Source organism: Centroberyx gerrardi, chromosome 18 (genome assembly GCF_048128805.1).
Source record: "Centroberyx gerrardi isolate f3 chromosome 18, fCenGer3.hap1.cur.20231027, whole genome shotgun sequence".
Lineage (NCBI taxonomy): Eukaryota > Metazoa > Chordata > Actinopteri > Beryciformes > Berycidae > Centroberyx > Centroberyx gerrardi.
In genome coordinates, this window is record NC_136014.1 from 5,216,633 (window position 1) to 5,230,272 (window position 13,640).

Below are 13,640 nucleotides of genomic sequence, written 5' to 3' on the forward strand. Positions count from 1 at the left end.
TATTTAGTCAAGGCAGAGTTGGAAACTAGTGCAAATGAAATGAGAAAATGCCATTAATTGCGTTGTTTCACCAAAAGATGTGAATGGGACCAGCAGTAATATTGGTTTTATTTTCTTATTTTGTGTTACTTAATTTGCTCTTATAATTCACAGTAACTTTGACCCACATGCACGTTCAGACCCACACAGAACTGAGTTAATACAATATGATGTTGGACACAACTTTTATCATCTATGCCCAATCAGAAATAGGCTGGTTTTGCCATCTCTGTTCATCTATTTGGGTTTTTAAAATGGTTTAAATTAAATTCCATGTAGCGTTATAAAGGTCTTAAAAAGTCTTAAATTTTGCTTTCTTAAACCTGCAGATACCCTGTATGTGTGTGTGTGTGTGTGTGTGTGTGTGTGTGTGTGTGTGTGTGTGTGTGTGCGTGCACATGTGTGTGCATGTACTTACATTTGTGCCTGTATACATACTAACTTGCTTGAATGTACATGTCTTCTGAGTGTTTGTCAATGCATGCTTCCTTTTGTGAATAAATGAAAAGTTCTATTCTATAGATCCATTTTGCTAAATCCAAATCATCATGTGTCATTTAAAAGTGTTGACATTTTCTCAACCAATGACTCATCTTACTGACTACCATTTAAAAAAGTACCATAATTTAATTTTGTGCAAGGATTCATTTTGTAAGAGTAGGTGTAGCTTTGATGTCTCATTTTGTGGCTATCTAAGGCTCTTGGAGCAGGAACTAGTATTCTCTTGGTCCAACCCTTGTCTCTATCTTTGAGAAATTGCAGTGTTAAAGCTCCCCAGCCATCCAACAGCCTTGGGCTATATTGTAGTAGAATAAAGTGATTGATTTACCTTAACTCTCTAGTCATGCATCCGCCTGATTACTACCTGATTTTCTGGCAAGATAAATCAAGCGCACTTCCACCAGAGAGAACATAATTCAGCATAATTCACATATATCATAGTCCAGGTTCTCCATGGCAGAGATATGAATGCCTGTGAACTATGGTTGTATGGTTCTGATTATTCCCCAGGACTAACATCTACGCATGCTGCCTTCATACAGAGCCTTTCCTCTCCTCTCCTTCCTCCTCCTCTGCTCCCAAGAGTCTTTCGTTTGCACGGTGGGGAGCCTCAGGCACTTTGGAGCGAGGGAAGGAATGAAGGGCTGAGAGAGGAGAGATAGAGAGAGAGAGAGACAGATGTGAGAAAGTGTTGAATCAAGTCTCCGGGGATATTCATGCATGTGCACACTAGGGTCAGACCGATATATGGGGCTGAGAATCGGCTTTTATTAAAAATCAGATATCAGACAGTCAGTGATATGATGGATATGATGCAGTTTGATTACATATATATTGTATAATGCAATATGTTTTCCAAGAATAAAATTCTGGGGGAAACACTGAATACTTCCAACTTTTTGGGATTTTTTTGGCATGAAAATGATCGATTTTAACAATAAGCAATATCGGTACAAATATTGGCTTTCGGCAGCTTCAATCTATATTCAAAAATCCATATCAGTCAAATCCTAGCATGTGCACACACACACACACACACACACATACAGACCTCACAGCTCATTGCACATTTACCACAATTGGACATTTAGTTGGGATTCCCATCTGTAGATGTTGAGTTTTGGGGTTTTAGGGGCACAAAAGGAACCAGTTCTAGATCGTTGCGGTTTAACCCAACTGGTGCTGATTAGCTGGGACCTTGAGAGGAATGGTATAGTTGTAGTGCTTTATGAGGGCCACCTACTGTACCTTGTGTACAGTAGGTGGCCCTGTACTGTGCTATACCTGTACTGTTTCTGAATTCCAGTAAATGCACAAGGCCTATTAGATGTCCTGTTGTCTTCAGAAATGAAAAAAATCAGCCCTATTTTCCTACGTTTGAGCCTAGTTCTTGTGAAGGAAAACAATGCTGTTGGTGCTTAATGCTTCACAGTGGATTTTGGTTGGTACAGCATCTCGTTTAGAACAGGAGTTCTCCTCAAAAAGAGTGTTAATCACTGTGGCGTTTTTAAGGCAGAGCTCTCCATCTTCATGCAAACTTCGTTTCGATGAACCTGTCATACAGTTTACTCAGTTTCAACCGAACTGACTTCACCACCCATCAAGATCAGAACTATTTTTAAAAGGGACTGTTAACCCTTAGTGTATTTTTACATCATTTTTACATCATTTCAACATCCATTTCATGTAATTGAGGATTCAACTGCTCATCCCCAGTTCAAAACCGATCATACACTTATGCTGACACCTTTTTCTTTCCCCTCTTTCCTCCCTATCTTTCCAGTACTGTCTGAAAAAAAGAGCAGCATACCGCAGGAGGTTGAAAAATAGATCTAATTTCTGCTGTCGGTGTGTTATGAGGATATGATACGAATATCTGTGGCAGATATGACAGTATAATGTTATGGTAGATATTAAATTATGATGGGCTAGTGAGTACCGAGTACTTTGCTGTATAATGAGAGGTAAATGGTACACAGTTAAAATTTATGATGGTCTGATGAGGCTAATATCCTGTCTAGATAATGTGTCTGGCCTTACTCTCCAGTACTTTGTCATCAGTGTCTCAGTCAGCGCGCATATCTTAACACCGACCAGCCGTCCAAAATACTGGAGCTGAACTTGTGTTTTGTGTGTATATGTGTGTGTGTGTGTGTGTGTGTGTGTGTGTGTGTGTGTGTGTTTACGTCTCCTTCTCATTTCCTCTATGCGTCCCGCAAGGTGATAAATCAAGTCATTTATATGAGTACAGCTGCTGCATAGTTTCAGGAATACGAGATGTATTGTAGTGGATCCATGAAACTTTCTCTCGTCTACTACTGTGACTCCTATAACTACTACTACACACACACCTCATCCTGATTCTATGAAGAGCCTCTAGGATGAGCATAGTGCTCCTCAGCAAGACACTGTAACCCAAACTCCAGCAATCTGGGTCACACCAAAGACTGTAAAAATTAGGGATGGGACGATATGCCATATATCCCACGATACAATTCGATACGCGATATGAGGTTCACGATTCAATACAACCACGATACGATGTAATAAATAAAAGTTCAATGACAACAAAGTATGACTGTGCAGAATTGTGTTTATTTCTCAGCCACAAATCTTTCTAGCGATGGCATTGACTTGCTAGAATGTAAACAACAATTTAAAAATGTCATTACAAAGTGCAAATAATGTAATTTGGATGGAGAGCTTGTGAAATTGTGATGGTCAAGCGTCTCATTTGTGATTACTACAGCAGAATAAAATGGAGCTAATATCGCAAGTCATTTTTCTGCCCCACGATACGTATTGTCACATTTTTGTATCGCGATATAGTCAATTTCGATATATCGTCCCATCCCTATTAGCAGTAGAAGAGTAGAAAATTTCTTTGGTAGTGAAACACCACCGAGAATGTTGATCCATCAATACCAAATACATGCAGATCAAATACTCATAGTCCCAAGAAGTATTAGCACCTAAATGGCCCTTTCTGTGTAGCAGGGATTTAAACTCGGACTTAAGCAGCTGTTGGACCTCAGCGCCTGCAGCTAACGCAACACCAGCAGCATCGAAGCTTCTCGCTGCCAGAGGTTTTTCACTGAGCGGAGAGAAGTTTGTTCAGCCTATAGTAATCGCTTACTGACTCCATCCAGTCCAACAGCTGCTTCTCATCAGCAGAGCGGCCGGCCACATGGCCCTGAGACGGGCCGGGCCGTGCCGTGCCATGCTGTGTCAAGTCAAGCCAGGCTAGACCTGACCTGGGCCCAAGCATCTGCTGCACATCTAACCGCTCACTAAACTTCTCAGTTCCCGGACATCCTAAACATCCCCAACGTTTCAGTTTCTGTTACGTCTTCCCGAAATCTTGTCTCGTCTTCTCTTCTCTTCTCTTCTCTTCTCTTCTCTTCTCTTCTCTTCTCTTCTCTTCTCTTCTCTTCTCTTCTCTTATCTCATCTCATCGCATCTCATCTCATTGGAAAAAAGTGTCTTGTAGCCCATGAGGGCTGGGCATCAATCAAGCAATCAATCAAATCAATCAAATCAGTATTGCATCTTATCTCATCTTTTTCTTACCTCTCATCTCATTTCTTTTCATCTATTTTCTCATCTCTTCTTATCTTTTCTCATCTTATTTCATCTCATTTCATCTCATTTCATCTTTTCTTATCTCATCTCTTCTAATCTCCACTTTTCTTATGTCTTCTCTTAATTTCTTCTTGTCTAAACTCTTTTCATCTCTTCTCATCTCATCTTGTGTCTTCTCATCTCATCTATTCTCATCTCATCTCTTGTCTCATATCTTTTCATCTCTTCTCATCGCATCTCTTCTTTTCTCATCTCTTTTCGTCTCTTCTCATCTCTTCTCTTCTTGCCTCTTCATCTCTTCTCATCTCCTCGTCTTTCCTCTTCTCATATCTTCTCATCTATTCTCATGATGTCTCTCATCTCTTCTTGTCTCATCTCTTGTCATCTTTTCATCTCTTCTCATCTCCTCTGCTCATATCTTCTCATCTCTTCTCATGTCTCTCTTCATCTCTTCTCATCTCTTCTCATCTCTTCTCATGTCTCTCTTCATCTCTTCTCATCTCTTCTCATCTCCTCTTTTTGCCTCTTCTCATCTCCTCTCCTCTCCTGTCCTTGGCATCCATATACAGCTGCTTGTTTTTAGCTTCCTAATAAGGTGAGTGGATAAAAGCTTGCAGATGCATATGTTGATGTTCCAGCGAAGGAAGTTATGAATTTCAAAACCCTTCCACCAGCACGCTGTCAGACTATTGCCAGACTATATGTCATGATGCTCAAATGATGGTCAGCAATCACTGAAAAATTACTTTTGGACAGAACTTCAATCGCCAAGTCGACGAACCGCCCTACTTTTTTACAAAGCAGTTCAAAAAGAGGAAGGAAGAAAAAGTCCCTCAACTCACGGTGTAATTTTATTTATTCTTTCTCGTAGAATCAAAGACAATTTCCGTGGTTTATGGAAAATTTTTACTACAGTATGTTGAAAGCAGCCTATTCATCGAAGTTTGTTTTCGTTTTGGTTAAGATTTACAAGGCTTCATTAAACTCATAAACACTCTCAAGAAAAATAATCTACTTAGCATGAGTTCAAAGTCATGCCAGTAAATACTGGCTCGAAAAAAAGCCATGTGTTTCCTCAATATAATGATGTTGGCATAAGTGATGAATACTTTTGTGCATACTTATGAACATGATTGTTTATGATGCTCTTCACTGGAGCATTTTCATGTATGCATGGAAGTTTCAATAGATGCACAAAACATTTTTCCTGCAAACAAATGCAAGTACACAAATGATGTGTATGTGGTTATTTGGATATGAGTGTCTGTGCCAATTCATATGTATATTTGCATACAGACTTTCATGTGTGTGTGTTCCAGTGGACGAGACCCTGGTGCGGCTGGTGAACGGGTCGGGTCCCCACGAGGGTCGTGTGGAGGTTCACCACGAGCGGCGTTGGGGGACGGTGTGCGACGACGTCTGGGATAAAAAGGACGGAGACGTGGTCTGTAGGATGCTGGGATACCGAGGGGCCGCCGAGGTTCACAAGACTGGACGCTTCGGACAGGGTAGGAGAGGATAGACACACACACACATACACACACAAAATTCACTAAACCCTAAGCTATGGCAAAGTCCTGGTATCTAATATCATTTGCAGCCAAAGTCAATGTGATTAGTCATCAAACTATTAGATTAGAGGGAATGTTGTCTTGAATGCTCCACTGATGCTATTTCTTTTCTTTAGATATGGCTTCCAAATAGATTTCTGGCTACTTTTGCTTGGTCTTTGCTCTGCATTGTGACCCTACGGTCTTCGTCAGGCAAAACCTGACAGTGTTGTTTTGTTTAAGGTCTTCATCAGAAAGGAGCTCATTAAGAGAAGAGCTCTAATCCAGTGTACGAATAGTCCTTTTTGAACCACTTTTAATAATAATAATAATACATTTTATTTATATATATATATATATATATATATATATATATATATATATATATATATATATATATATACTTTTCAATTACTATTCAATTTATAGGGATGGGACGATATGTTTATCTCAAGATACAATTTGATATGCGATATGGGGTTCACGATTCATACTACGCTTTGAATATCATGGTCAGTTTCAGGTAATGGCATGGCATCTTAGTTCCCACTCCAACGGCTTGTTTAATACACCTCAGTACTAACACTGTGACAATTCTGATACATATCCAGGTTTTAAGCATTGGGCTGCTCATTCTTTAGAGATCAGTGGCCATGTCTTGAATAAAATCAATGACATCTCAATCACAGCAAGAAATCTGAGCTTTTGTCTGTCTGCCAGCAGCACGTACCCATGGTGAAATTGTCTGATGTAAGTGGATGGAAGTGCTCCAAAATGCTGCAGGGATTAATATTACGTTTTTATAGGGAAAGTCATGTGAGCCAGATGTCGTCAAGTAAGAGTCTCAGAGGTCATATCCATCTCTCTCTCTCTCTCTCTCTCTTATGCTTTTCTCTCTCACTCTCTTGCTTTCAATTCATTCACCAATCACAATTACATCATTCACAGCCTCGGTCCAGGCAGAGTTGTTACCAATAAGTCTGGAAAATTGGTGAAAACACTCCTTGGTTCCAGGGGACAAACTCCAGACATCAGCAGTGACTAACATCATCGCTGTTGGCAGTCTAGTTTGCATGCCACAGTTATTCACAGGATTCAATTTAGCAACAGTTGAAAACAATCTGGAATTCAAATGAGTGTTTTGCTGGGTTGTTCACTTTTTTTCTCATTCATAATGTCTTTGAACCCAGGCCCAGACTCATTACAGGTTTGCACAGGGAAGAGCATGTTTTATCACTAAAATGACCAAATCAGAAAACCATGCTTTTTACTAACCTGTGTGTAATGAGTGGAAAGCAGCCTGATAGCGCTGGTCAAAAAACAAAGACTCTTTGTGCCTGTCATGTATATGTAAGTTGTATGTAAATATCATTATTTTGTCCATATAATATTTTTTGTAGACAAGGCCATGAAAATCAAGATTGCACCCAATTCGCACATCAGAGAATATTCCAATTATAAAGGTGCTTGAGGGCGCAGCCATGTTGAATTAGTCTTACAACTGACGCAATTTGCACTTGCAGTTGGTGATGAACATCTCTTATAGATCTCTTATAGTTTGCATTTATTTCTTATAGTTTTTGTTTTTGGTCCAGCACCTCATGAAGACTTCTTATCAAGACTTCTATTGTTAAAAAATGAAAGTAGAGTAGACGTCCGTAGTCGTCCATAGCTGCTACCTGCATCATTTTTGCAAAATCAGGACCTAAATAGCTTTCTGATATCAGTTCAAAACAGTTTCCAAAGCTGGTTTAATAGGAATTTTAACCGTACCATGATATATTGTGAAAATGTTGTGCTTGAACTTCCACCTCCTGCACGTTCCTGTCCATCAAATGCATGTTGGGTTCTTTCTTCTCTAGTGTTAACCCGTTGTTCGTGCAGCTCAGTCTTGTAAGCTCAGTTTCTTACAGGGGAATTCCAGTGAATGGAATAGTAGCCCATTTCAGTTTAGTTTGCATAGGTGAATCATTACTTCCATCTCCCGTTTGTCTGGCCCCATAATCAGCGAGGAGACGCAGGAGAATCAGTGACAGAAGATAGAAAAAGTGTGCTTCAACAGACTCCGGGATTGGCTGACTTTAATTGGACAATTTGTTTTTGGTACATTTTCAGCATTTCTATAAAATATGGCTCATTTGGGACTTGCAAGCAGCTTAAACAAGCAGCCTTTCAGTCCACAAAACCAGCCTGTTAAACTGAATCTTTTTCTCCTCTTTAAGCTCTCCCTGGACGTTGCCAATGTGTTGATGTTCGAAAACATATTTGCGAAAAACATTTGCAATGTGTCATAAATTCGGTGAGAGCGGACGGAGCGCGGCCTGTAAACAGCGCAATAAACGTGTGTTGAGATGCAGAGTGAACGGTTTAAAGGTCCGTGTCCATTAAAGTAAACCCCCGGGAGGCCCAGAGGAACAGCTGGGGTTCATGTACAACAACACTGGAACCTGGCTACCGCCCCGGCCCCATGTGCACGCTCCCCGTGCACACCTCCTTTCCGTCCTGTGCGAGACATGTGCGCATTGTGTTTCACGCTGCTTTCAAGATGTCAAAGTTCCTGCCTGTTGCTCTTTGTTATGTTAGGTTGTCAGTCCAACCGGGAATGTTAGAAGTAGAGTTAGACTCATATATCAGTTTGGCGATACTGGCCTTTTATTAAAATCAGATATCAGCCTTCTAATGCGCCATTTTGATCACACAAGTATGTATGAATATGTTATTTTCTGACCAAATAAATCTGCGGAGCTGCTAACCCACCAAGAATTTCATTAGTCTGGCTTTCAATGGAGATTTTTAGTGTCCCATGATGATCTAAATGCTCTTTCAGAGGCTTTTCCGCCTTGACAAGAATACAATTCTGGGGAAAACACTGAATACTTGTAGTTTTCTGAACATTTTTGGCATGAGAATGGTCAAATTTAAATATATTGCATGTATCGGTCTTCAAAAACTCATATTGGCTGTCTTGAACCCTAGTTGGATGCTCCAGTTGCGGTTTTAATGTGGTAGAAAACAGGCCGGGTCGAAACAGGCAGAACTGGAAACACACCAGTTCTCAAACCCTGGCCGGTACTCTGAGGGAACATATTACTCACAGTCACACACACACACACACATGCTCCAGTTCTTCTCACTACTGATGGTTGTAAAGTTCAAGGGCTAGAGTAAGGGATCTGGTCTTGTTTCTGTAAGGCAAGAAAAAGCCTTCTTCCTCATAAACGTAATGGAACAACACAACATAAAACACTTACATCAGTAAAAGAATGTGCTGTATAAAGTAAGCACAGTGTGGAGTTTTTAAAAACATGTTTCCTTTGTATGATTCGTCAAGCTTTTCTGATATCTGTCTATACATCGGGCCCATGTCTCGTGTTTGTGCTTTTGTGAACTTTCTTCAAATGTGCTTCCAAAGGAAACTTAGACGGTTTGATTTGCCAGTGAAGTGAGTTATGCCAAGGAAAATGGGGTTTGTACGCCATAAATCTCACTTTGCCTCAAGAGAATCGCGCCATAATTCTCTCGCTGTTATCATTTTAATAGACTGCTTTGGACATTTCAAACCTGTGAATTTATTTGTGAGGAGCATGGCTTTATAGTGATAATATGATGCCATTGTCTGCTGTCGGAAATATAGCATTTGCTTGAGTGTACAAGAACAAAGTGGTAAGCACAACTGGAAAACGGGAATTTTCCATGATACCCAAGTTGCTAAGTTCAGTCAGGAACACTTTAGTCACAAGATAAACCCACTTATTACAACAAATGGTAATACATTTATGTTTGGCGATAATGGCTCTGCTCTAGCAGCGCCCTGCTTACTCAGCAAGCATGCTGAAGGTATAGCGGGGCGCCATGCAAATCCCCCAAACCACAGAACCATATGCCAAACATAACTGGTGCAGCCGATTCTTAGTAAGTTACCGGCTGATCAGTAATAGAAAGATCAATGTGTAGCAACAAGCTTGTTGCAGACCTCAAGCAGTGGCACCAGAAGAGCCTACACGAGGATACAAGCATGCATCCTGATAGGTCATTCTACTGTTATGTGAGTAATCCATGTGAAGCAACAGCCTGTTGCTGACCTCTGTTAAGTTGGAAGTTAGACTTACAGAGAAGAGATACAAGCATGCCTCCTGTAAGAGGTCATTCTGCAATTAGATGAACCTAAGGTTGGTCCAGTGAATCGTAGGCAAGATATAATGCAAGCTGCAGAGTCTAGAAACAAGGGAAATATATAATAGAGTCAGTATAAGTGAACCCAGTCAACCACCTTATGCAGCATCTCTTATGTCATATGCAATTTATTGACAACAGCAATATGTATCAATTAAGCTATATGCAGTCATGGCTTTGAGCTGAGACAATATCAAGATTCCAGTCGAATATAGGGGAGAGATTATTTGTGGAGCGCAATAAATACCCCAAAACAAAATTGCTTCTCACTAAAATTAGCTGCATTTAATTATCTCTGACCCATGTAAAACAACAAGCAATTGTAGTTACAGCTTACAAGCCCAGCTAACCAGCAGCATGTCAGCATTATGCTTAAATACACAGCAACACTGAATCCAAATTGGAGCTCAGCCAGCCAGCCATAATGATGCATGCTTGTACCATGATGAGAGCAAATATTCAATGCAAATTCTCATCTTAGGTGAAGTGGAGCAATGGGAACTACATCTCCCGGCATCGTTATTGGCGCGTGACGTCATTGCTTGCGATGAAATCCAAGCATACCCAGCTGCAGCCTGCGGAACGGGGCGGGGCTACAGATCGAACCTGTAATCCCGCCCATTGATGATTTCATTGGTTTAGCGAACCTGTAATCCCGCCCATTGATGATTTAATTGGTTTAGAGGTTGAAACAGGGCGGGACTACAGATCGCCTGTAATCTAAACTGAGAATCCATTGTCTGTGTTAGAAATGAGGGAAGTAGTGGTTTGTTTAGTTAGCGGTAGTTATTCAAATTCAATTTAATTTCCCACCGTATATTCGCAAACACCCTGTTGCATGTAAGAAAAGTCAATAACACCAGCAATTAAAATGGCCATTTAAATAGACCGCCTTGTTATGAGAATGGATTGTGATTGGTGTGCGTGGTGATCAGCTGGTAGATGACAGGCACGCATGATGTCCGTGTCCTGCCTGAACTAACGTGATGCTTCATGTGTGACGTTTTCGAGGGCGAAGCCATGGAAGCCATATAATAAATTAATAACAAAACATCAGTTACATGTCAGTTACATGACAAAGTGCCGCTTGATTTAATAAAATCAAGAAATGAAATGGCAGCCACATAAAACTACTTTTGTCAAAGGGTCCATTTTGCTATTATTTTCAACCAAAACCTCTTTTTTTATGACTTCCTAACCTTGGAAATAGGAGCTCACGATGAGCACTTGAAGGTAGCAATGCTTAGTACAGTTTTCCATTGCCATTATTGCTATTAGGTTGCGACCTATTAGGTTGCGTCTTGTCTGTCTCTTATTTTTCCCAGTTAACTGGCTAGTAAAATCAAACGAAAAGTACAGACAATGGACTCTTCTCTCATGAGAAATAAAAAACAGGGTTGACTGTATTGTTCCCGTCATCCCTAAATTCACATCATCTACCCCGAACAATGAGATGTCAACTGCTACATTCTCCTTTTTCAAACGGGTCTAATGCGGCGATAATTTACTCTTCAGTCGTCTTGAAATTTTTGCCAGCTGGAATTGGAAAATAGAGTGAAGGATTAAGAGGCTGTCTTAGTGCTTGGAAAACATAGCAAACAGAGCCTGAGTGAATATGAATTGTGGCAGATTCAGTAAGGAGTGGTCTTTGCTTTGTTTGGTTCAGAGTTGCATAGGTTTGGCCCCATGATCCTGCTGGTTTATCCAATACAGTAAAATCTGTGTAATGAGCTTCTCTCCCACTCACTATCAATAATCTATGCAGAAGTAGTGAGTGTCTGTGTAGCAACAGAGATACAATGCGAATGAATGAATCCACTGAACAAAAAACAACAATTGATTAGACTAATACCTTGTAAGTACACTACTCTGAAACTTTCTCTTCATCTCTCTCTCGGTCAGCTATCTTCCTCCTAGCACCATAACATATCTCCCCAGTTACAAGACTCCAGATGCTGCTATAACAGCATTAGCATTGAGTAGGCCCCACTTTTCTCCTATGGGGAATAAACTCTTGAATCCTGAATCTTTACATCGGAGTGTCAGAGTCTGAGCACAACCAAATGTTACTCTAACAGACTCTTATTCCCCCACAGCTGAGGACAATCTCCTCCACTATCTAAAACTGTTTCAAAATTGAAGGGTCTGGGACTTTCTGAATCCTCCAGTGATTTAGTTTTTACTATCAGGAACTGAAGTTTATAGCTAAACCATACTGCCAAAAGCTCTGCTTACCAGCTGGAATTGTGTATTTGTTACCGGATACAGTATTATCTTATCAACAAGCATTGGGAATTGTTGCAGCCTCAGTGACACAACTCTTTTACATAGACAAGCTCTGTCTTCTCCTAATGATTTACGCTTCTTTAGACTTCAGGGTCTGATCTATGTGGACAGGGGCGTCGATTCACTGAAGTCCCTGCATCTATTATAATTTGCCACAAAATACCGCCCAGTGGTTTTGATTTCTCTTCATTCAGCCAATCGTGGATGGAGGCGCGTTCATGTATCTGCGTCAGGTTCGTTTCAGACTTCAGCTGGGGTTCAACCTCGCACGCAATCCCCAACGGCAGCCAATGCGCTTAGTCGTTCTAAGGTTTTGGCTGCAATTGCGTAATTTTTATCAAGTGCACTCCATTACTTCCTGTGAGGCATGAATGAGCCATTAGAGGGAACAGTGATCTTAGGAACGATGTCCAGTTTGCTTGATCTTTGCTCTCCATTATTGATCGCACATAGACTAAGGTGTAGCAAGTGCCACACCATGACATGCCATATTGACGCCTATGTATGTGGATGCAGGCTCTAAAAGACAAACGACACAAACATCAACTGTTTCCTTGTCATTTGTGCAAAGAATTTGTTGGTTTTCATTGCAACACGATGAGTTCCCACAAGGCTCTTCAAGGGTTTTGAAGCGGAAATTCACGAACAGCAAACACTGATCAATCTCTTTCTCTCTCTTGCTCGTTCCCCTCACACCCCTTCTCTCCTTCTTTCTCTCTCTCTCTGTCCAGGTACTGGTCTGATCTGGATGGACGACGTGGCCTGCACAGGGAACGAAGACACCATCCACGAGTGCAAGTTCTCTGGCTGGGGCAAAACCAACTGCGGCCACGTGGAGGACGCCGGCGTGACCTGCACCACCTAACCTTCGCCATCCCGACACTGTTGCACCAGTCGAGCGTCTCCTCAAACAGTGCCTCCCACCCTAACAAGCTACAAGGCGCACGACGTCTTGAGCCGGATTGTTACCTACCACTTGACCCATGGGTGTCATATTAGCGGTACGCTGCCTTTTTTTACCTGCAAGAAGCGCCACCCCACCGTCTCGTCCATCAAATCTGCTGAACTTTTCAGAAGTTTACTACTAAACACGTGACTATTTTAACCACATGGCTAAATCTTGAGGCCTTTTTAAATACAGGTGTACCACGACAGGTGTTGTCATTTCGAACTCTTTGACCAACAACATTTTTCCATTTACAATCCACACCAGATGAGCTGGCGGCATGATTGCACGATGGGACTCAACCTGCTTCAGACTGAACCAGAGAGGTCACCTGTCCTTCAGGAGTAGGGTGAAGTTGCCCTCAGAAGCTAGTCTAGGGTCAGTTTTGCTGTCTTAACCTCAAAGGCGGGGGGAACTGATCCTCAGTCAGTTAGGGACAACTTCATCCCGGAGTACCTTTCATTTGTCAGCTTGTTGAGGAGCTGGTCCGATACGCCCACGTAAAGAAACTGGCAAGACTATTACTTTGAGAAACTGATCTTTCATTTGCGGGCAGCTGCTCT

General features: G+C 41.3%; 1 protein-coding gene across 1 annotated transcript in view; it reads left to right on the top strand.

The window, feature by feature from the left end:
* scara5 (scavenger receptor class A, member 5 (putative)) overlaps positions 1 to 13,028 on the top strand; it is a 76,487-nt gene extending 63,459 nt beyond the window's left edge. The window contains exons 11-12 of the mRNA XM_071922449.2: positions 5,442 to 5,630; positions 12,863 to 13,028. Coding sequence (XP_071778550.1) covers positions 5,442 to 5,630; positions 12,863 to 12,996 — 323 coding nt within the window. The 3' untranslated portion in view covers positions 12,997 to 13,028. The remainder of the gene's footprint in view (positions 1 to 5,441; positions 5,631 to 12,862) is intronic.
* Positions 13,029 to 13,640: the final 612 nt, after the last annotated feature.